The following is a 24189-nucleotide window of genomic DNA, read 5'->3' as shown; positions in this document are numbered from 1 at the left end:
CTTTTATAGAGAGGGGGATCTGTGGATGACACTGCTATGGGGGGGGGATCTGTGAATGCCACATACCGTGTATAGCATCTTATGTGTCATCCACAGATCCACCCCATGACAGTGTCATCCCCATTTCCCCCTCCATAACAGTGTCATCCACAGATCCTCCTCCCTATAACAGTGTCATCCACAGATCCTCCTCCCTATAACAGTGTCATCCACAGATCCCCCTCCCCGCCTCTCACAGGAGTGTACATTTGACATTTCTAAACCGTAATCCATATCCTGCAGTAACTTTAACTTTAAATCAGGATTAAGCGGCTGTTCATCTCTACTAGTACCTTAACCTTACACCACTCGGCTAACTTCGGTAACAGGGCCAGGCTACAGCCTACAGGTCCTGCCTGTTAGTTGTTACCGAGCGAGTGCTGATTTCTGCAGGTCAGAGGATACGGATTACAGTTTAGAAGAAATGTACACTCCTGGGAGCGGTCCAGACCAGTGGCGGATCCAGAGCCTGGTCTCGGGAGGGGCACTTCCAGATTATTTTCTGTCCGCCGCCACAGAACAAGGGTGCTTATAGAACAGACTACACAGTGTAGAGGTATACTGTGTGGCACAGTGTAGAGGTATACTGTGTGGCACAGTGTAGAGGTATACTGTGTGGCACAGTGTAGAGGTATACTGTGTGACACAGTGTAGAGGTATACTGTGTGGCACAGTGTAGAGGTATACTGTGTGGCACAGTGTAGAGGTATACTGTGTGGCACAGTGTAGAGGTATACTGTATATTGTGGGGCACAGTGTAGAGGTATACTGTATATTGTGGGGCACAGTGTAGCGGTATACTGTATATTGTGTGGCAGAGTGTAGCGGTATACTGTATATTGTGGGGCACAGTGTATGCTATATGTCTATAACATAAACATATTCCACATGAACACTTACAGTTACTTGGCTTGGCCCTTGGGGGTCTCGGAGAAGGAGCAGAGGGATAGCAGAGCAGGGAGAGGCTGGTGCTGCTACTAGGGGGGGTCATCCAATGGGGGAGTAATAAAGCCCACCATAATGCCCCCCCAGTAGAAATTATTCTCCTTATAATGTGACAATGCAAAAAATACCCCCTTATGCCCCCAGTTGAGCTAATGTCCCCCATAATGTGCCAGTATAAAATACCCCTATATAGTGCCCCAGTAAATGCCCCCATAGTGCTCCTCTCCCCCTTCTTCCTAGTGCCCCCCATAATGTACCAGTATAAAATGCCCCAGTAGATGCCCTCAGTGTCCCCCATAATTTTGCAAGTATAAATTACCCCTTCTCAGTGCCCCAGTAGATGACTCCATAGTGCTCCTCTCCCCCCTTCCCCATAGTACCCACCATAATGTGTCCCAGTATAAAATGCTACTGTACAGAGCTCCCCATATAAAACACCCCTTCTTTGTGTTGCCTCAGTAGATGCCCCTATAGTGCCCACCAATGTGCCAGTAATAAGACCCCCATTACGTGCCAGTAATAAGACCCCCCATTACGTGCCAGTAATAAGCCCCCCATTACGTGCCAGTAATAAGCCCCCCCATCATGTGCCAGTATTAGGTCCCCCCCATCATGTGCCATTATTAAGTAAGTCCCCCCCATCATGTGCCATTATTAAGTAAGTCCCCCCCATCATGTGCCATTATTAAGTAAGTCCCTCCCCATCATGTGCCATTATTAAGTAAGTCCCCCCCATCATGTGCCATTATTAAGTAAGCCCCTCCCCATCATGTGCCATTATTAAGTAAGTCCCCCCCATCATGTGCCATTATTAAGTAAGTCCCCCCCCATCATGTGCCATTATTAAGTAAGTCCCCCCCCTCATCATGTGCCATTATTAAGTAAGTCCCCCCCCATCATGTGCCCTTATTAAGTAAGCCCCCCCCATCATGTGCCCTTATTAAGTAAGTCCCCCCCATCATGTGCCCTTATTAAGTAAGTCCCCCCCATCATGTGCCATTATTAAGTAAGTCCCCCCCCCATCATGTGCCATTATTAAGTAAGCCCCCCCATCATGTGCCATTATTAAGTAAGTCCCCCCCCCCCCAGTATCACTATTGTAAAAAAAAAATATAGAACACTTATACTTACCTCAGTGTCAGCGATGCGATGCAGGCCTCTTCTGGCCTGTGTCCCACGCTGTATGGCTCAGGCGGCGCGATGACGTCATCGCACCGCCTGCGCCGGCCTCTGATAGGCTGCAGGCACTAGGCCAGCAGCCTATCAGAGCAAGGGGAAGGGACACACCTCTCCCTCCCCTGCACCGCCGCTGGCACAGGCAGAGTACTAAGGAGATGAGCGCAATGGAAGCGCTCATCTCCCTGTGCCCGGCGGCGGCGGCGGCTCACTTGGGGGGAAGGGGCGCATTTTAGTTGGGGGGGCACAGCATGATGTAGGGGGGGCCGTGGCCCCCTCTGGCCCCCCCCTGGCGACGCCACTGTTTATAGGTGGGTACCCTTTTCCTTCCCTAGCGGCGAGGCCTAGTGTCTTTCTTCTTCCTTCTTGTTGTCCTTTGGTGTTCTCCCCTACTACATCCGTGACAATACCACCACCATGGCTACAAGTGTCACTACTACCACCACCTACCCAGCTATACATTTCAGTCACCATGTCTTCCTCCTCCTCCACCTGAACCTACTCATAGCAGTCCATATGCTGACTGTTCTCTTACTACTTATAAACAGGAAAAAAACTATTTTAGCGTTTAGAGCAAAGTCATAGCTAGTGGAGGGCAGAGGGGGTGGCCGCCACAGGTCCACTGGGAAGGGGGGGGAAGGGGGCCACCATGGACACAGATGCCAATGCTGGGCTCCCTGCAAGGCAGGTCCTAGGGATGCAGATACAGGTATGGAAAAATAGGGAACCACTGTATTATCTGTGTTTATGTTACATAGGACTGCTGGTGATATTTTCTACACTATTCTCAGATAGTTATCATTGTGTTAACACAGGACTGCAGCTGGCATATTGTACATTATCTGTACAGAGAATGATCACTGTGTTATCTTTGGTGTTACATAGGACTGTAGGTGACATTTACTATATGCTGTTAAATAGTCCACAGCACCCAGCCTCTTATTTGGCACCATCAAAAAATTGTAAGTTCTCTATAGTGGTCTGGGAAATAGGACCTGGAAAATGTCTGCTCTTATGGGAACAGGCACTTCTTGGCAGCTACCATTTGACTGAAGCCTCCTTTCCTGAGTCAGGTGGTTGGCATGAAAACTGACCATGGTCTTCTACTAGGCTTCTGGTGTTTGTGTAGACCAGATCTTCAAGGGACCCCAGCAAACTCCTCACAAACCATCTTAGGTAGGTCAGTGAGGGCCAAAGTGGTGTTTTATATGGAGTGTCCCACTAATCAGAGGGCTTTTGTTAGTTTTTTGCAATATTCTAAATTGGGTGCCAGATTTATGTGCCTATGTTTTGCTCAGTGTCCAGGCCAGCACCATGGTGCACCTTTAAAACTACCATTACAGGGAACTTCATTAAACAATCATTCTATGATAATAAAAAAAAAAAGTTTAGACAATATGCAGGTCTATAAGATGCATTTGTAATTGGATTTGCTTAGTTTGTACAAGCTATTGTACTTCCCTGATAGGCTAGAGAAATTTCCCACGTGCATGTCCAGCTTCATGTGCCAAATACATACAAACACAATCTAAGGGCCCATTTAGACGGCCGTAGTGCTTTGCGTATCCGCAATTGCAGACAAGAATAGGACTTGTTCTATCTTTTCCACGGAGCCGTGTGCTGTCCGCATCTTTTGCGGCCACATTGAAATGAATGGGTCTGCACCCGTTCGGCAAAATTGGGGAACGGATGCGGACTCATTCATACAGCCGTCTGAATGAGCCATTATTATGAGAAGACAAACTCACTTACTATTGTAATAGCAAAAAATGTAGGCTCCTAGTAGCAGCTTAAAACGGTTTTCTGATATTTAAATACTGATGACCTATCCTCTGGATAGGTCATCAGTATCTGATCGGTGGGGGTCTGACACCCGGGAACCCCTGCCGATCAGCTGTTTGAGAAGGCAGCGGCGCTCCTGTGAGCACAGCCTGGTACATAGTATAGCGGCTGGCCTTGGTGTCACAGCTCAGCCCTTTTCAGTTCTATGGGGCTCAGCTACACTCAGGCCATGTGACTATTGAACGTTTCTAGGGGTGCTTTTAGAGGTGCCATTTTGGGTCTGTATTTTATTGTTCTGTAATATTTACTCCGGGGGTGCCATTTGACAGAGGATTTCTATGTTTTAACCATTTCCCCAATTCAATGGATTTCGGGTTTGCTTGTGTACATCTGACCCTAATGTGACACAATCTATATGTACGGCATACATATTAGGACATCGTCAGACATCATCCACAACTCCATCCTCCGTCAGGCAAAACTCAATCAGCCCTCAGACATCACACAAAACTCCGTCCTCCGTCACCCAAAACTCCATCAGACCTCAGACATCAGACAAAACTCTGTCCTCCCTAACTCAAAATACGCCCTACTACACTCACTCTTCACCTGACGGAGCTGCTCGAGTCACGTGTGTGGGAGGGGTCAGATGTGCACAGCAGCTGGTAGAGTGTACAGAACAGTAGCCATCAAATAGAGCTCTGTACTAGAGATGTGTGTGTAACCTGCATGTAGCAGAGCTGTGTACTGTGTTACAGAGATGTATGTGTAACCTGCATGTAGCAGAGCTGTGTACTGTGTTACAGAGATGTATGTGTAACCTGCATGTAGCAGAGCTGTGTACTGTGTTACAGAGATGTGTGTGTAACCTGCATGTAGCAGAGCTGTGTACTGTGTTACAGAGATGTATGTGTAACCTGCATGTAGCAGAGCTGTGTACTGTGTTACAGAGATGTATGTGTAACCTGCATGTAGCAGAGCTGTGTACTGTGTTACAGAGATGTATGTGTAACCTGCATGTAGCAGAGCTGTGTACTGTGTTACAGAGATGTGTGTGTAACCTGCATGTAGCAGAGCTGTGTACTGTGTTACAGAGATGTATGTGTAACCTGCATGTAGCAGAGCTGTGTACTGTGTTACAGAGATGTATGTGTAACCTGCATGTAGCAGAGCTGTGTACTGTGTTACAGAGATGTATGTGTAACCTGCAGGTAGCAGATCTGTATGTGTAACCTGCATGTAGCAGAGCTGTGTACTGTGTTACAGAGATGTATGTGTAACCTGCATGTAGCAGAGCTGTGTACTGTGTTACAGAGATGTATGTGTAACCTGAATGTAGCAGAGCTGTGTACTGTGTTACAGAGATGTATGTGTAACCTGCATGTAGCAGAGCTGTGTACTGTGTTACAGAGATGTATGTGTAACCTGCATGTAGCAGAGCTGTGTACTGTGTTACAGAGATGTATGTGTAACCTGCATGTAGCAGAGCTGTGTACTGTGTTACAGAGATGTATGTGTAACCTGCAGGTAGCAGATCTGTATGTGTAACCTGCAGGTAGCAGAGCTGTGTACTGTGTAGCAGATCTGTATGTGTAACCTGCAGGTAGCAGAGCTGTGTACTGTGTTGCAGATCTGTATGTGTAACCTGCATGTAGCAGAGCTGTGTACTGTGTTACAGAGATGTATGTGTAACCTGCAGGTAGCAGATCTGTATGTGTAACCTGCAGGTAGCAGAGCTGTGTACTGTGTAGCAGATCTGTATGTGTAACCTGCAGGTAGCAGAGCTGTGTACTGTGTAGTAGATCTGTATGTGAAACCTGCATGTAGCAGAGCTGTGTACTGTGTTACAGAGATGTATGTGTAACCTGCAGGTAGCAGAGCTGTGTACTGTGTAGCAGATCTGTATGTGTAACCTGCAGGTAGCAGAGCTGTGTACTCTGTAGCAGATCTGTATGTGTAACCTGCATGTAGCAGAGCTGTGTACTGTGTAGCAGAGCTGTATGTGTAACCTGCATGTAGCAGAGCTGTGTACTGTGTTACAGAGATGTATGTGTAACCTGCATGTAGCAGAGCTGTGTACTGTGTAGCAGAGCTGTATGTGTAACCTGCATGTAGCAGAGCTGTGTACTGTGTAGCAGTGCTGTATGTGTAACCTGCATGTAGCAGAGCTGTGTACTGTGTAGCAGAGCTGTATGTGTAACCTGCATGTAGCAGAGATGTGTACTGTGTAGCAGAGCTGTATGTGTAACCTGCATGTAGCAGAGCTGTGTACTGTGTTACAGAGATGTATGTGTAACCTGCATGTAGCAGAGCTGTGTACTGTGTTACAGAGATGTATGTGTAACCTGGATGTAGCAGAGCTGTGTACTGTGTTACAGAGATGTATGTGTAACCTGCAGGTAGCAGAGCTGTGTACTGTGTAGCAGAACTGTATGTGTAACCTGCAGGTAGCAGAGCTGTGTACTGTGTTGCAGATCTGTATGTGTAACCTGCATGTAGCAGAGATGTGTACTGTGTAGCAGAGATGTATGTGTAACCTGCAGGTAGCAGATCTGTATGTGTAACCTGCAGGTAGCAGAGCTGTGTACTGTGTAGCAGATCTGTATGTGTAACCTGCAGGTAGCAGAGCTGTGTACTGTGTAGTAGATCTGTATGTGAAACCTGCATGTAGCAGAGCTGTGTACTGTGTTACAGAGATGTATGTGTAACCTGTAGGTAGCAGAGCTGTGTACTGTGTAGCAGATCTGTATGTGTAACCTGCAGGTAGCAGAGCTGTATGTGTAACCTGCAGGTAGCAGAGCTGTGTACTGTGTAGCAGATCTGTATGTGTAACCTGCAGGTAGCAGAGCTGTGTACTGTGTAGTAGATCTGTATGTGAAACCTGCATGTAGCAGAGCTGTGTACTGTGTTACAGAGATGTATGTGTAACCTGTAGGTAGCAGAGCTGTGTACTGTGTAGCAGATCTGTATGTGTAACCTGCAGGTAGCAGAGCTGTGTACTGTGTAGCAGATCTGTATGTGTAACCTGCATGTAGCAGAGCTGTGTACTGTGTAGCAGAGCTGTATGTGTAACCTGCATGTAGCAGAGCTGTGTACTGTGTTACAGAGATGTATGTGTAACCTGCAGGTAGCAGAGCTGTGTACTGTGTAGCAGATCTGTATGTGTAACCTGCATGTAGCAGAGCTGTGTACTGTGTAGCAGAGCTGTATGTGTAACCTGCATGTAGCAGAGCTGTGTACTGTGTAGCAGTGCTGTATGTGTAACCTGCATGTAGCAGAGCTGTGTACTGTGTAGCAGAGCTGTATGTGTAACCTGCATGTAGCAGAGCTGTGTACTGTGTAGCAGAGCTGTATGTGTAACCTGCATGTAGCAGTGCTGTGTACTGTGTAGCAGAGCTGTATTTGTAACCTGAATGTAGCAGAGCTGTGTACTGTGTAGCAGAGCTGTATGTGTAATCTGCATGTATCAGAGCTGTGTGCTGTGTAGCGGAGCTGTATGTGTAACCTGCATGTAGCAGGCTGTGTACTGTGTTACAGGGATGTATGTGCAACCTGCATGTAGCAGTGCTGTGTACTGTGTTACAGAGATGTGTGTGTAACCGCATGTAGCAGAGCTTTTTACTGTGTAACAGAGATGTGTGTGTAACCTGGGAACTATAAAAAAGTGTAAAATAAAACATAAAAATTCAGATCACCCCCCTTTTCCCAAAATGAAAATAAAAGAACTAAAAAAATACACATCATGGGTGTCGCAATGTGTAAAAACACCCATTGTATAAAAATATATTCCCCATACGGCAAACGGCAAAACAGAAGAAAAAAAAGAGTCCAAATGTCCGATTCGCCGTTTTTGGTCGCTTCATTTGCTACAAAAATGTAAATAAAAAGTGATCAAAAAGTCTTAAACACCCCAGAATGGTATCAGTAAAAAGTTTAGATTGCCCCGCAAAAAATGAGCCCCGACCCAGCTCTGTACACATAATTCCCAAAAAGTTATAGAGCTCAAAATCTGACGACAAAAAAAAAAAATCTGATTCTGTAAATCTCCTGTCACTCCGAGTTACTCAGAATTGGTAGCCCTAATTAATAAATACATGCAACATGAATGCATATATGCCGCTTCACACAGATCACAAGTGTTAGGCCTCTTGCACATGAACGTTGTTGGTCCATTCCGTGCATTGGGGACAGCAATTTGCAGTCCCCAATGCACGGGCAACGTGCGTGCAGCGGCCGGGACAGATCCAGACCCATTCAACTTGAATGGGTCCGTGAATATGTTCTACTTTTTTGCTGTGCGGAGGGATGGCCAGAAACACCACAGAAGCACTCTGTAGTGCTTCTGTGGGGATCCGATCCGTGTTTCTGTTCTGTTCAAGTGAATGGGTCGACATCACGGATGCGGGATGCACACGGCTGGTGCCCTGTGTATTGCGGAACCGCAGTATGTGGTCCACAATACGACCACAGGCACACAGCGGCCATGTGCAAGAGGCCTTACAAAGATGGGATTTATGGTGCACATCCTCTTGTGCTTCCCATATTCCACAGATTTATATCACAGAGCTACTTACAGTTGTGCTGATAAGTTTACATACCCTTGCAGAATTTATGATTTCTTAAAGGGGTATTCTCATCTTCCCTTTTTCATACTTGCCTTCCTTGAGCGTGACGTTCACTTCCTGTATTCTTCTCCCGGCCGGGCCGCGCTTGCGCAAAAGACTGAAGATTCTCTCCCGGCTGGGCCGCGCAATGTCCTGAACGCGCACAGCGCCGCGCATGTGCCATGGTGACTAATTCCTGGCCTGTATAGTACAGAGTCGGCGTGCGCATTCGCGGCTCTGTACTATACTGGCCAGGAAGAAGTCATCATGGCGCATGCGCGGCTGCATGCGCGTTCAGGACATTGCGCGGCCCAGCCGGGAGAGAATTTTCCGTCTTCTGCGCAAGCGTGGCCTGGCTGGATTCGACAGGAGAGGTGGCCGTGACCAGGGGAGACCAAAGACAACATCAGGTAAGAGGGGACTTATTTTCTAAAAAAGGATGGGAATTGGGTAATAAAATGTATTTAGAAAAATTATCACTGTCAAATCATTAACAGATGTAACAGTGATCATTAAGATGAGGATACCCCTTTACCATTGTTCAGAGAATATGAATGATAACACGGACACTTTTCTCTCGCTCATGGTTAGTGGTCGGCTGAAGCCATTTATGGTGTTTACTCTTTATAAATCATAATCACAACACAAACTCCCCAAATGACCCTGGTCAGAAGTTTACACACCCCAGTTATTAATACCATGTATTGCCCCCTTTAACATCAATGACAGCTTGAAGTCTTTTGTGGTAGTTGTGGATGAGGCTCTTTATTTTCTCAGATGGTAAAACTGCCCATTCTTCCTGTTGAAAAAAAAAAAGCAATTCCACCACAGTTTTACGTGATTTTTATTTACAACATTCGATGTGCGATAAAACTGACTGGTTACTTTTATTCTACAGGTCAGATCGAATCCGGCAATACCTTATATGTATAGTTTTTCTTGCGTTTTAATAGTGATAAAAAATTTAAAATATCAGATTTTTTTTGTCGCCATATTTTGAGCCCCATAACTTTTTTGTAATTATGTGTACAGAGCTGGGTCGGGGCTCATTTTTTGCGGGGCAATCTAAACTTTTTACTGATACCATTCTGGGGTGTTTAAGACTTTTTGATCACTTTTTATTTACATTTTTGTAGCAAATGAAGTGACCAAAAACGGCGAATCGGACATTTGGACTCTTTTTTTTTTTTCTGTTTTGCTGTTTGCCGTATGGGGAATATATTTTTATACAATGGGCGTTTTTACACATTGCGAAACCCATGATGTGTCTTTTATTTTAATTTTGGGAAAAGGGGGGTGATCTGAATATTTATGGGGTTTTTTTTACACTTTTTTATAGTTCCCAGGTTGCACACACACATCTCTGTAACACAGTACACAGCTCTGCTACCTGCAGGTTGCACATACATCCCTGTAACACAGTACACAGCTCTGCTACATGCAGGTTACACATACAGCTCTGCTACACAGTACACAGCACTTCTACATGCAGGTTACACACACATCTCTGTAACACAGTACACAGCTCTGCTACATGCTGTTACACACACTGCTCTATATACACAGTACACAGCTCTGCTACATGCAGGTTACACACACATCTCTGTAACACAGTACACATCTCTGCTACACAGTACACAGCACTGCTACCTGCAGGTTGCACATACATCCCTGTAACACAGTACACAGCTCTGCTACATGCAGGTTACACATACAGCTCTGCTACACAGTACACAGCACTGCTACATGCAGGTTACACGTACAGCTCTGCTACACAGTACACAGCACTGCTACCTGCAGGTTGCACATACATTCCTGTAACACAGTACACAGCTCTGCTACATGCAGGTTACACATACAGCTCTGCTACACAGTTCAAAGCTCTGCTACATGCAGGTTACACATACAGCTCTGCTACACAGTTCACAGCTCTGCTACATGCAGGTTACACATACAGCTCTGCTACACAGTACACAGCTCTGCTACATGCAGGTTACACATACAGATCTGCTACACAGTACACAGCTCTGCTACCTGCAGGTTACACGTACATCTCTGTAACACAGTACACAGCTCTGCTACCTGCAGGTTACACATACAGATCTGCTACACAGTACACAGCTCTGCTACCTGCAGGTTACACATACAGATCTGCTACCTGCAGGTTACACATACATCTCTGTAACACAGTACACAGCTCTGCTACATGCAGGTTACACATACATTTCTGTAACACAGTACACAGCTCTGCTACATGCAGGTTACACATACATCTCTGTAACACAGTACACAGCTCTGCTACATGCAGGTTACACACACATCTCTAGTGCAGAGCTCTATTTGATGGCTACTGTTCTGTACACTCTACCAGCTGCTGTGCACATCTGACCCCTCCCACACACGTGACTCGTCACATGGTCATGACGTCATCACAGGTCCTTTGCTTCTCCAGCAGCTAGCAGCTCCGTCAGGTGAAGAGTGAGTGTAGTAGGGCGTATTTTGAGTTAGGGAGGACGGAGTTTTGGCTGATGTCTGAGGGAGGACAGAGTTTTGTCTGAGGTCTGATGGAGTTTTGCCTGACGGAGGACGGAGTTTTGTCTGATGTCTGATGGAGTTTTGGGTGACGGAGGACGGAGTTTTGTCTGATGTCTGAGGTCTGATGGAGTTTTGCCTGATGGAGGACGGAGTTTTGTCTGATGTCTGAGGTCTGATGGAGTTTTGCCTGACGGAGGACGGAGTTTTGTCTGATGTCTGAGGTCTGATGGAGTTTTGGGTGACGGAGGACGGAGTTTTGTCTGATGTCTGAGGGCTGATGGAGTTTTGCCTGACGGAGGATGGAGTTGTGGATGATGTCTGACGATGTCCTAATATGTATGCCGTATATATGTGGTTTATTATACTCAAACTCTAATAAACATTACATTTTTTTAACATCTTCTATATCTGTGTTTACATGGTTCCTATATCTGTGTTTACATGGTTCTTTAGGTATTTCATATAGGTGGTATTCATATTTTCAGCACCTGTAGTTTAATTCTTGGTGTCTAATTTTGCCCATATTTTTATAGGTGTTGTATTTCTAGGGAAAGCAGGTTGTGGCACTACTGCGAGCGTCGCTGTCTTTTTGAAAATCTAATCGATTTGTCGGACCCCCACCAATCCAATAATGATGACCTATCCGAAGGACAGTATAAAGGCAAAGGTGTAGAGCATCACCAACGGACCTCACCGACCAATACCGGAATGCATCAGTCACAACATGACCGCAGAACCGCAGCAGTCCACCATCAGAAAGAAAAGAGGTTACAGCAACATCTCCGGTGTATCCTTTATTGAAGCCTTGAGTGCGTACAAAAAGAAAAAAATACAACGTTTCGGCTACATAAAGCTACTATGTAGCCGAAACTTCGTATTTTTGCTTTTTTGTACGCACTCAAGGCTTCAATAAAGGATACACCGGAGATGCTGCTGTAACCTCTTTTCTTTTTGCTATCCGAAGGACAGGTCATCAGTTAAGTCTTGTAAAACCCTTTTACGGTGGCTAAATCTAGAATACCTTAGAGCTCTTTTACACGAGCGGATCCTATGCGTGGAATCCTCTCTGTGACCTTTTTACTACAAAATCACAGTGACAATTTTATCTCACTGTGATTTTGTAGTAAAAAGATCACAGAGAGGCAAAGAGCATTATTAATCATGTTAATGTTCCGTGTCTCTGCTGTCTGGAACGGGGCTTAGCACTCTTTCACGCAGCAGATTACCCATACGGCATCTGCTCATGTGAAAGAGGCCTTATTTCTTCACCAAAATAATTCCAAGATCATGGAGCCTCGAGGAGGTGTGAATCCTTTTGTGGCATACTATTCTTTTTTTTACATTTTTAAATCTCTACTCACCAACCAGACGTTACCTTATATTGCAAAATATTGGCCACCCAATAATCTGACATACTTCTGACATTAATTAGTAAGGATCTGATTATTTTTTGCTGAATGATGCCAAACATTGGATGGCACCCACCATTTCCACAGGAGATAATGATGACTGGGGCATCAAATCGGTTCGACAGTGGGACGTGAGTGAAGTATCTACATCACAATGTTATAGATGCCAGGAGATCGATGCTAATTGTATGTATCTAATATGGTCCTGTCCAAGTATTCACACCTTTTGGACTGAAATAACTAACCTTCTTTTTGACATGGTCCGATCTCCGGTACGAGATACCCCTGGGCATGCCTGTTGGATCTCCTTGATGAGGAGCAGGTGCTTATCATAACTGCCTATAGCTATGCAGGACTTCTACCACACAAAACTACATTAATGAGATAGATGGATAGGACGCCGTCTTGCCTGGCTCCATAGTGAAATGTAGTTAATATGAATACTCTCTATGAACAGTTCATTTTCAAAAACAAAGTGTCCTTACAAATTCCACAAAGTGTAGGGATCCATGGTGTGATTATAGCCTCATTATTTATACACAGACTGCATACCAGCAACGTGTTACAGTTGTTCTGCTCACTCGACCTTATCTCATGCATGGATCTGCCTCCCGCTCTCCTCTTTTTCTTGGTGGGCTCGGCTACCAGGGCAGTTCTGTCCCTCTATGCAGGCTGTCAAATTTCTGCTTGCTGGCTCAGCCTCTCATCCTCTGCCTGTAGGGCGTGCACACACCCTCCAGCTCTGAGAGGGCCAGGGTGCCTGTGGGTCAGCAGTTGACCAAACAAAGACTACTTCAGAAAGCTGTGGCAAAGTGGTTTCCCTGCAGCAAAGTCCAAATCCCTGTACAGGGGTAAGGCAATGTATTTTCCCTGCAGCGAAGTCCAGATCCCTGTATAGAGGTTAAAGGGTGAAAACCACGGGACTACCAGGAAAATTCCCTTAAAAGTAGCCCTAAATAAAATCTGTTTAGTTGACACAGTGATTCCACACCCTTTACATAACCAGCGTCCTAAAGGACAAAGAAAGATCAGCACAAACATAAGCATAGAAGCAAACATTTATTAATGTTAGCCACACTTTTTGAGAAAGTTATATATATGTTCATGGAAAAATCTTTCTGCACGTGCCTGATAGATCGGTGGATTATATGGATTCTATTTGCTGTTTGGATTGGTAATTGCATACAGTTCATCATCATCATTTAGAACTATTATTAGCTTGTGCTTTATCTTGTATGTCACTTGACTTTGGCTGTAAATGTAGTTTTTTCTTGAAATATTTATCCAGAAAACAAGTAACTGTGTGGGTTCGTTCATGCTTAACAAGATCTGATTTCTGGATAAAACACTTCCCACATTCTGGGCAGGAAAACATGTCCCCTGTGTGAATTCTCTGATGCGCAGTAAGAGCTGACTTGTGGTTAAAACACTTTCCACATACAGTACATGAAAATGGCTTCTCCCCTCTGTGAATATTTTGATGTACAACAAAATTTGATTTCTGAGTAAAACATTTCCCACATTCTGGACATGAGTATGGCTTCTCACCTGTGTGAATTCTCTGATGTTGAACAAGATGTGATTTCTGAACAAAACATTTCCCACATTCTGAACATGAAAATGGCTTCTCTTCTGTGTGACTCCTCAGATGTTGAGCAAGATGTGATTTCACAGCATAACATTTCCCACATTTTGAACATGAAAATGGCTTCACACCTGTGTGAATTTTTTGATGGTCTACAAGTGTTGATTTGGCACTGTAACACTTGCCACATTCTGGACATGAAAATGGCTTCTCCCCTGTGTGAATTCTCTGATGTTTAACAAGAACTGATTTCTGGCTAAAGCATTTGCCACATTCTGAACATGAAAATGACTTTTCCTTCTTTCCTGTGTGAATTGACTGATGTTTAACAAGATTTACTTCTTGAGTAAAACATTTCCCACATTCTTGGCATGAAAATGGCATTTCTCCTGTGTGAATTCTTTGATGTCTAACAAGAATTAGTTTCTGGGCAAAACATTTTCCACATTCTGAACATGAAAATGGCTTCTCCCCTGTGTGACTCCTCATATGTTTAACAAGATGTGATTTCCGAGTATAACATTTTCCACATTCTGAACATGAAAATGGTTTCTCTCCTGTGTGAGTTTTATGATGTTCAACAAGAGTAGATTTTGTGCCATAACATTTCCCACATTCTGAACATGAAAAGGACTTTTCCTTCTTTCCTGTGTGATTTTTCCTATGTTTAACAAGATTATGTTTATGGGTAAAGCATTTTCCACATTCTTGGCATGAAAATGGCTTCTCCCCCGTGTGAATTCTTTGATGTTGAACAAGAGTTGGTTTCTGAGAAAAACATTTCCCACATTCTGAACATGAATATGGCTTCTCTCCTGTGTGAATTCTCTGATGTCTCTCAATATCGGATTTCTGATTAAAACATTTTCCGCATTCTGAGCATGAAAATGGTTTCTTCCTCTTGTGAGCTCTTCGATGTACAACATCCCTTTTGTGACTTATAGTTTGCTTAACAATCTGTGATGAATCAGAAGATCGGAGATGTTTAAGAGGATCAGAAGATAGATCTTTGCTGTGAAGGGCTGAGGAGACATCTGAGATGATGGCATGTTCTTCATATGTGTCTTGTGTGATTCCACAATCATTTGCTTTAAAATCTGAAGATATCAGATGTCCCTCTGAGCTCCTCGTACAGTCAGCTGTCAAGTAAAAAAAATGCATTATTATTGTTGCATATTATAACTTTAAAAATTATTTTCATAAAACCTTTGTAACTTTTCCGTATAAGAAAAATTCCATAGAAATTGTAAGGCATGAATCAAAATTTAATTATCCGCAGACTAATACAGTGATGGCAAAACACATCAAGATCAGTAGACCTCAAAAGAGGGATAAGCCATCAATATCTGATTGGCGGGGGTCTGACACCTGGCACCACCTACGATCAGCTGGTTCAGACTAGCTCAGGCACCAGAACTAAACAGCTCAGTGTGTTCTGTAGTGGGCGATGCTGGTTACTGAAGAATTTATGGGCAAAGCTGTATGGTTCCTGCGCCTGAGGTACTCTGAGACAGCTGATCGGCGGAGGTGAGTGGTGCTGGACTCCCTCCAATCAGATATTGATGGTCTATTCTGAGGATATATGCATCAGATTGTCATCAGCTCATCTCTCACCCACAATGTCAAGCAGTCCTGTGAACAGATTCCTGGAGACAGGTAGACCCAGCAACAGATACTCTTAACTAAACTCTTGATTCCTTATTATCCTAAGGGTGTTTATCCTAGAAGTCCCTGAGTATTCACTGTTTATCCCTTACACAGGGATCTGGACTTTGCTGCAGGAGAACCACCAGGCTGCTACCTCTTGGAGTAGTCCTGGTGTGGTTGACAGCTGACCACAGGGATGAAGCACAGAGGAATAAAATAAGCTCTTAGTAACAGACCGAGGTCAGAGCAGACAGAGTTTGTTCAAATCCATGAAACAGTCCAAAGGTCAGGGCAAGTGATCAGGGTCGGTAAGGTGATCAGGCTCAGATCAGGTCAGGTGGCAGAGGGTCAGAGTCTGGTAAACAGACAGAAGTGAGTACACAGACAGACAAATAGATTATAGCCCCTTTGCAGAATCTAGCAAGCTAGGAAACCTATAGCTCTGGCACCTCTCCCAAGAGGAAAGTGCCTTAAGTAATGCCTTGTGTCCAGCCTTTGGCTAGAGAAGACTGTGGAAACAGTGCAGTAGCCCTTTAAGTGTGCACTCTATGGGATAGGGAAAATGCCTAGCAGCCAAATGCAGGCTGTGGCCTCCAGCAGGGGACTGAGGACTCCAATGGGTGGTTCTTCTGCAGTGGGGCAGAGAAATGATGATGTGGATTAGCTGCCGGGCAGCAGCAGAAAGCTGAGTAATGAGGCACCCATGCCCGCACTGGATAGTGGGGTGGAGGAAGACACTGAGCACCACCATGACAGGTCACACCAATGGCGTATGCGTTTCGAACTCACAAGTTCTCAATTATAGCCTATCCATAGGCTGTTCTCTTGTGGACACATCACTACTAAAGTTTGCTGAATAGGATCAGTTGACCATTCTCATGCTGGAAAGGAACAAAATAAACCCTGGAATGGAAGATAAAGATGCAGGAGCCACTGATGGGGACCAAAGCAGCTGGGAGCAGGTATGTATGATCCTTTCATTAGGTGAGGCAGACTGTCTACACCTGTTAGAAATTATCTATTCGTGAACAGCCCTTTAAGACTGCAGATCCCAAACTGACTTGCCTATGATTTTTGTCCTGGTTCTTGAGCAGTTTGCTTCTCACTACTACTTTACTTGACCTCCTGATATCCGACTGTGGCCTGTTTTGGCTTCTTATTATTTTCAGTTTCCTCGCTTTTGACTTGTTTTTCCATGGCTTGAGAAAGGCTTATGTGAAGCTGAAACGTTGCCTGTCTGCTGTGTTGGTGGAAAATAAATCTTGCACAAAGGAAGACGCTGGTCACGTTTCATCTTTATTTTTTTGTTTTTCCATTAGTGATTGTGAGCCACAACCAAGTTTGGGTCAAAAGCACAGAACAGATGCAAATCTTTCCATTATACCTTATCTCTGTGTAGGCTCCATTCATGGTTTTGGCTCACAATCACTGATGGAAATCACTGATCAAACACTGATTGTGTGAAAACGGCCTAAGTCTGAACACTTTCTACACAGGAAGAAAGTCAGAACGCTTGGAAACGCTTTATCCTTTCTCTTATTTTCGTGGCTCATATGTTGTACGTCCACCAGTTGAAATGGCTTTACAAAAACTATCCTTCTAGATAAATGTCCTTGTCAATTTCAGAACCCAAACAGTATAACATTTATAATCCATATGTAAATTATATTTGGCTGAATGGGGAAATATGTGCCTAAAAATAGTGACAGAATAGAGAGCTTAAAAATAAAAATACAACCCCAACTCCCTCACAAAATAGCTGTAGATGAATAAGTAGAATCTGTGAGTCTTCTCTGCTTTATTTAGTGGTTATTACTCACCTGAGCTGTTACCTGTAGGAATGTGCTCCTTACACTGGTCATCAACCCCCACATATGAATCTATGGAATTGATATTGCTCTGATCCTGATATAAAAGCTGTGAAACAAATATTGTAAAAGTCACCGGAAAGTCGGAGAAGAGGGGAAAGTTCTAAATGAGCAGTAGAGATTGTTAATAATTATGATAACTAAAACTGATGTAACAGAAGTAGTCACCTAAGACAAATAGTTATTGTTCTTCTAGAAGTGGAACATATATATCAGATGACAGCAAAATGACAATTCGGCATGGCTGTATGTGATACAAGTTGTATCAGGGGAGAGACATCAGCTTTAGCTAGACACATCTGGTGTAATTTGTCTTGGGTGGAAATCCTAATTATTTGTTCATTAGTATCCATAACCAAAACATTGTGATAAGTTCCCAGCAACATCTAATGTCGATGGTCAGCTTTAATCCCATCATCTCCATTTTGCTCACTGCACAAGTATAAAACATATAATACTATGTAATAAGATAAGACAGAACACAATAACTTCACAGCCTTCTACAGATCATAGGGAATATCTCCATCTACCCAGTGGTGTATCTTGGTCTTGTGCTGCCCTAGGCGAGACTAAACTCGGGCACCCCCCTAATATAAATTTGACCCACCCCTTCCTGTCAAGGCCAAACCCCTTCCTCTGTAAACCTAACCCCTTCCTCTTTAGGCTCCACCCTTTCCTGTTAGAGCTTCACATCTTCCTTTCTGTAAAAGAATCATCACAAATGTATGTATGAAATAAAATAAAATGTCTATCATCTAAAAGTTATTTTAAAAAAAATAAACTATGCACATTCCTAGTTTGACACAAATATTTTGTATTTTGCAGATGTATAAAAAATATATAAAAATCTGTAAAATACAAAGTATGTGTGTCAGAAGTTGCGCTTTTTTAATTTTTAGAATAATGATACAGGCAGCCATTTTTTCAAATACATTTGTGCTAATTTGTGTGTTGGTTGGAGGGGGGTGAGGGGCAGTATTACACAATCTGTATATGTATTTAAAAAAATATAAAGATTGTGTAATACTGCCCCTCACCCCCCCCCCCCCCCCCCCCCAAACAGGACAGAAATTAGCACAAATACATTAAATAAAATGGCTGTATCATTATTCTAAAAATTAAAAAAGCAGCTAGAGATAGTACAGTATTAACCCCTCCCTAATTGTCCCCCCTCTAACCACCCAACGGGTCCCAACCCCCTTACCCCATAAAACAACTAAGTAATTAATTTTTTGTGAATTACTGTAATCTAAGTACTTACAGTTTTTGAAGACAGCAGGCTCAGGGATCAGTGCATTGGTGGCCGGGGCCTGGCCTCACGACTTGTTCACGGTGACCGTGTGCAGGATCCGTTCTGCACTTGGAGGAGATAAGGCTCACCCTAGCGTTGCTGGCCCGTGACTCCACCTCCGTGTGATGTCACGAAGCAAACGCGCGGACGCAAAAGGCAGGGGAGGTCAGGAGGAAGTCAGGAGGAGGAGGAAGTACCGTATTTTCCGGCGTATAAGACGACAGGGCGTATAAGATGACCCCCAACGTTTTCATTTAAAATAAAGGTTTTGGGCTATACTCGCCGCATAAGACTATCCCTGAATGCCCAGCCCTCCCTGTCTTAAAGATGATCTTCTCCAGTCCAGGGAACTGACTGGGATCTGTGGATGGCACTGCTATGGGAGGGGGATCAGTGGATGACACTGCTATGGGGGGGGGGGGGGAACTATGGATGACACTATATAGCATCTTATGCTATATGTGTCATCCACAGATCCACCCCATGACAGTGTCATCCACAGATCCCCCTCCCCATAACAGTGCCATCCACAGATCCCCCCCTAAATAGTGCCAATCACAGATCCCCCTGCCCTAAACAGTGCCATCCATAGATCCCCCCTAAACAGTGGCATCCACAGACCCCCCCTAAATAGTGCCATCCATAGATCCCCCCTAAACAGTGGCATCCACAGACCCCCCTAAATAGTGCCATCCATAGATCCCCGCTAAACAGTGCCATCCACAGATCCCCCTCCCCGTCGCTCACAGGAGTACATTTTATAAACTGTATTCAGTAACTTTAACTTTAGTCATCGCTGATCTCTTTACTTGGATACCTTACTCTCAGCTCCGGTAACAGCAGGCAGTGCGGGCGGCGCTCACTCACTGATGTCACGCGCCTGCGCCGACTAGTGGGAGGAGTGACATCAGTGAGTGACATCAGTGAGTGAGCGCCGCCCGCACTGCCTGCTGTTACCGGAGCTGAGAGTAAGGTATCCAAGTAAAGAGATCAGCGATGATTAAAGTTAAAGTTACTGATTACAGTTTATAAAATGTACTCCTGTGAGCGGCGTGGCCCTGTATATTCTCACCTCCAGGCAAGTGTCCCCTGGGGAATGCCTGGGGGCTAGAATATACCATCGGATCTGTATAAGACTACCCCCGGATCGGATGGGACAAGGGGCAAAAAATATATTTAGCACTAAGCAAACAAGGCATTTTGCTGCCCCATTGGCAAGTGCCGCCCTAGGCAAATGCCTTGTTTGCCTCGTGATAGATACACCCCTGCATCTACCTGATGATCCTGTGGAGGAAGGGGACTGGGACATCTCTCTGGTGTTCTTCTCTTAGTGGATTTTCCTGTAGGAGACACATACAGTGACTGAATTCATTCTTTACATACAGATAATTAAAAGACATTTGTATTTAGTCCTGTCTATTACCTGATGATGTGAGGGGCTGGTGGTTCTCCATCATGACATCCTTGTACAGATCCTTGTGTCCTTCTACATACTCCCACTCCTCCATGGAGAAATAGACAGTGACATCCTGACACCTTATAGGAACCTGACAACACAATGATACAGTCATCACCCAGACCCCTCCAGTGCTGTTACTGTATAATGTCCCAGCATTCCCAGCAGTGTCACCTCTCCAGTCAGCAGCTCCACCATCTTGTGGGTGAGTTCTAGGATCTTCTGTTCATTGATCTCCTCATGTATCAGGGGGTGAGGTGGAGGCCCCGTGATTGGGCTCAGGGTTCTTCCCCATCCTTCATACACAGGAACCTGACAGCGCTCACTAGAGGTCTTCTTCACCACCGTGTAATCCTGGATATGGGGAGACACAGTAATAAATATCACTACTGACATTTCCAGAGTCCGTCACCTCTACAGCCATGTCTATCTGTTATTACCATAGATAAGAATGATGTAATGTGACATCATCAGAATCTCTCACCTCTCCAGTAAGTTGGAAGAGTATCTCTAGGGTGAGATTTAATATCCTCTCTGCCATCTTGTCTCTGTCCCCATCTATCAATCAGGAAAAATCTTGTTCATAGAAGATATCGGTGATCATTTTATTGTAGGAACCTGAATGGAAAGAAGATGAAACAATGTAAAAGCCACACAAAATACATTAGCTGTAGATAATAAGGGGAAACATTTGAGGAGATGAGCCAGAAGTATCAGGGCAAAATTAAATCCAGACATGAAATTGTACTTTACTTCACGTCTCTAAATAGAGTATTCAAAAACTTAAAGGGATTGAGGACTTTGTTACATTAGTACAAGCCAGACAAACATATAACATACATCCATGTCCTACCTTTTCCACATGTTTCTCAAGCCCCTTTTTCTTATAGGAAATTCTTTGCCGGAAATGAACTTTTCTTACACTCGGGGACGTACCGGGTCCCTTGCAGGAGCTCTGAAGCCTCTTTTTCCAGCTGCTCAGGAAGCCCGGTGATGTCACCGGCACTGACGGGCGGGCTTTAGAGCTGCTCTAGCCAGTAAAACAGCTAGGGCAGCGCTAAAGCCCGCCCATCAGAGCCGGTGATGTCACCAAACACACTGCCGGGCGGAAGCCTCCGCCGGGCAGTGTGTTATTGTAAACAAATTTAGCGCAGCGCAAAGGAGAGCATCGGAGCATGAACTGCTCTGATGCTCAAGTCAGGGGGGCTGCCTGGGTAAAAATAGAGGTTTGTCCGGGTTCAGCTCTGAACCCGGACAACCCCTTTAAGTTATGGTCCATGGTAGCGGAATCCATAATGGCATTCATAGATATAGAAATAAGGGAGCGAGCACTCATCTATGCCACACACTCAGATTTAATAATAAAAATTGCAATGACAAATTAATCGAACAAAATTGGTTTTATATGAGGTTTCGGTCCCATCCCCGATGCTGGGTCCCAAGTTGCCAGTTATCGGCGTTGGGACCCGGCCTCTGGTTTGGGACCCCTACCTATTTCAACCTACTCCATGTCCATGAAGCCAGATATTATGTCATTGTCACTTATAGTACTGTATTTTATTTATTGTACATTGGTATCCATATATTTTACTTAGTATATGCTGTATTAGTTTATAATTGGTGATAATTTTATCATTTTTTATCATTTTAATGTGTTATATACACTTTTTATGACTTTTAAGTTTATATAGAGATAACTCGCAACTAATAGATTAATAATCCGAGAAAAACGCATCAACCAGAAAAAAACGCAAGAAAAACGCATGAGAACCGCATCATGGCAAAAATTGGAAATTCACTCTGATCCTGGATTATACAACCAGGACTTGCTGAACACCTGATAATTGTTTAAAAGGAGGAGGTTAGGAGTGCCTGTTACCACCACTGAGGAAGAGATTGGAACTATCTCGAAACGCGTCTGGGCTATCAGACACTCTGTTGGAACCTCCATAAAGAGTAGAGATGAGCGAACCTCTGTTTTAAGTTCGGCGTCTAAAGTTCGGGTTTGGATTAGCGGAGAATCCCGATCTGGAACCGGATATGGATTCCGACTTCCGTTGTGGTCCGTGGTAGCGGAATCAATAATGGCCGATTATTGATTCCGCTACCACGGACCACAACGGAAGTCGGAATCCATATCCGGTTCCAGATCGGGATTCTCCGCTAATCCAAACCCGAACTTTAGACGCCGAACTTAAAACAGAGGTTCGCTCATCTCTAATAAAGAGAACTCCTAGCATGGCCATGCTATAAAGATAGAAAGATTTAAAGACTGCAACCTTGTAACCACTGCAACTTTGTAACAACCTAATTGCCCTGAACACAGTGAGTGCGGAGATCGGACTGCTGTCCCACCCGTAATACCGCGAGATTTGGGCTAGGCTACTAGAGTTTGGGAGCTGTGAGGACGTAACAGCGTCTCCAGCTGAACTCCTGCAGCGCATCAAGAAAAAGACCGTGCAACACGCCAATATAGGAGGCAAGACTCTCTACTCCTAGCAAGGAATAACCTCCAGACAGAGGTGAGAATCATACAGCTACTATAGACTGCGTTTTCAGAATATATCATTAACCGAATACAAACAACTGTTGGACTGTTAATTGCGGATTTTATACCGAACTTCAATCTCTACAGGAAGGAATGCAAGTTTATAGTGCTAGGCCCTATACGGTGTCCTCTATTTTTTCATAAGATTGTCGCACCCATTCATCACTTTACCTCTCACCAGGATATTGATACTCATTATCTCATGTTATCAGCACAGTTATTTATTGTTTAACTCTTTATTATTGCACTGTCACTTTATCTAATATTCATTGTGGACACCATTGGACCTCAAATATGCATCAGTGTATTGCTACCATCAATTAGTGGCGCATATATGGTCGACCATTATTTTATACCATTGGTAACATTTTATAGTATTTTAATTGTGTTATTGAATTATTGTTCGATTAATTTGTCATTGCAATTTTTATTATTAAATCTGAGTGTGTGCCATAGATGAGTGCTCGCTCCCTTATTTCTACATTTACTTATTCTATTGAGGTGGGGCGTCCCCAAACTGAGTTTGTAGCACCGTACCACCCACTATCAGCAGTGAGCCACTTCATTTAATTAACCTTTTGGCATTCATAGATAACCTGAACCTTGTACGCTGAACTTGAAACACATGTTCGCTCATCTTTAGCCATATGTATTAAGTGGGCAACAAAGTCAAAACCTCCACCAGCTGAGGGCTGGAGATCTCATCTCTCCAGCGTTCTCGTGTAAGTTACGGTAAATACGTTGGCCTTAAGATGCTTCACCCCTTCCACTAAACCCCATCCACTTTTTTTAAGTGGTTTGAGCAGGAAAAAATACCCAAAAGTTGCACATTTTCTCTGTAGGCCAGGGTCAGGTTGTGAGCGCGCCCCACACATTCCTTAGCAACCAATGACAGACATGTACGCATACGTTGTTAAGGAGTTATAAATACAACACGTTCCTAAACGCTACGTCAAGACCACCTACCTCAGCCTCCTCACATGACCTAACCCCCCTTCCCCAGAGCCCATACATTCCAGGATTCACTGTACCTCCATATGTAGAGCAGTTGTATGGATGTTCTGTGGTTACTACAGGACCTGTGATGATGTTATAGTCATGTGATCAGTCACCTGTGGGAGGAGTCAGCAATCACATGACCAGATATGCTCAGTAGATGCTAAATCCTAGTGAGGGGAAAGGACCTTTGATGATGTCACAGTCATGTGATCAGGTGTGTGGGAGGAGTCAGAATGGAGGCTGTGCTGCTGAAACAAAGCTCTTATTTTTTGCCGGGTTTCTTATTCACCTTTCCCAGTAATAAT

At 44.3% G+C, this 24189-nt stretch overlaps 1 protein-coding gene and 1 long non-coding RNA gene across 2 annotated transcripts; both read right to left on the bottom strand.

Moving 5' to 3' along the window:
• Positions 1 to 13532: 13532 nt before the first annotated feature.
• On the bottom strand, positions 13533 to 20551 carry LOC122925177 (gastrula zinc finger protein XlCGF26.1-like). Its single transcript, XM_044276688.1, has 5 exons — positions 20512 to 20551; positions 20305 to 20428; positions 20157 to 20221; positions 17543 to 17639; positions 13533 to 15214 (listed from the first exon to the last, which is right to left on the bottom strand). Exons 1-5 carry the CDS (start codon positions 20533 to 20535, stop codon positions 13689 to 13691), a joined length of 1836 nt encoding a protein of 611 aa, XP_044132623.1. The 5' UTR covers positions 20536 to 20551; the 3' UTR covers positions 13533 to 13688.
• An 89-nt stretch (positions 20552 to 20640) lies between these two features.
• On the bottom strand, positions 20641 to 23969 carry LOC122938167. The gene is made up of 3 exons (XR_006389984.1): positions 23917 to 23969; positions 20822 to 20955; positions 20641 to 20691 (listed from the first exon to the last, which is right to left on the bottom strand). It is a non-coding gene; the product is annotated as an uncharacterized LOC122938167 (long non-coding RNA).
• Between the last annotated feature and the right edge of the window lie 220 nt (positions 23970 to 24189).

Source organism: Bufo gargarizans, chromosome 1 (genome assembly GCF_014858855.1).
Source record: "Bufo gargarizans isolate SCDJY-AF-19 chromosome 1, ASM1485885v1, whole genome shotgun sequence".
Lineage (NCBI taxonomy): Eukaryota > Metazoa > Chordata > Amphibia > Anura > Bufonidae > Bufo > Bufo gargarizans.
The sequence above is the reverse complement of the archived record's forward strand: the minus strand, read 5'-3'. Positions and strand labels throughout refer to the sequence as shown.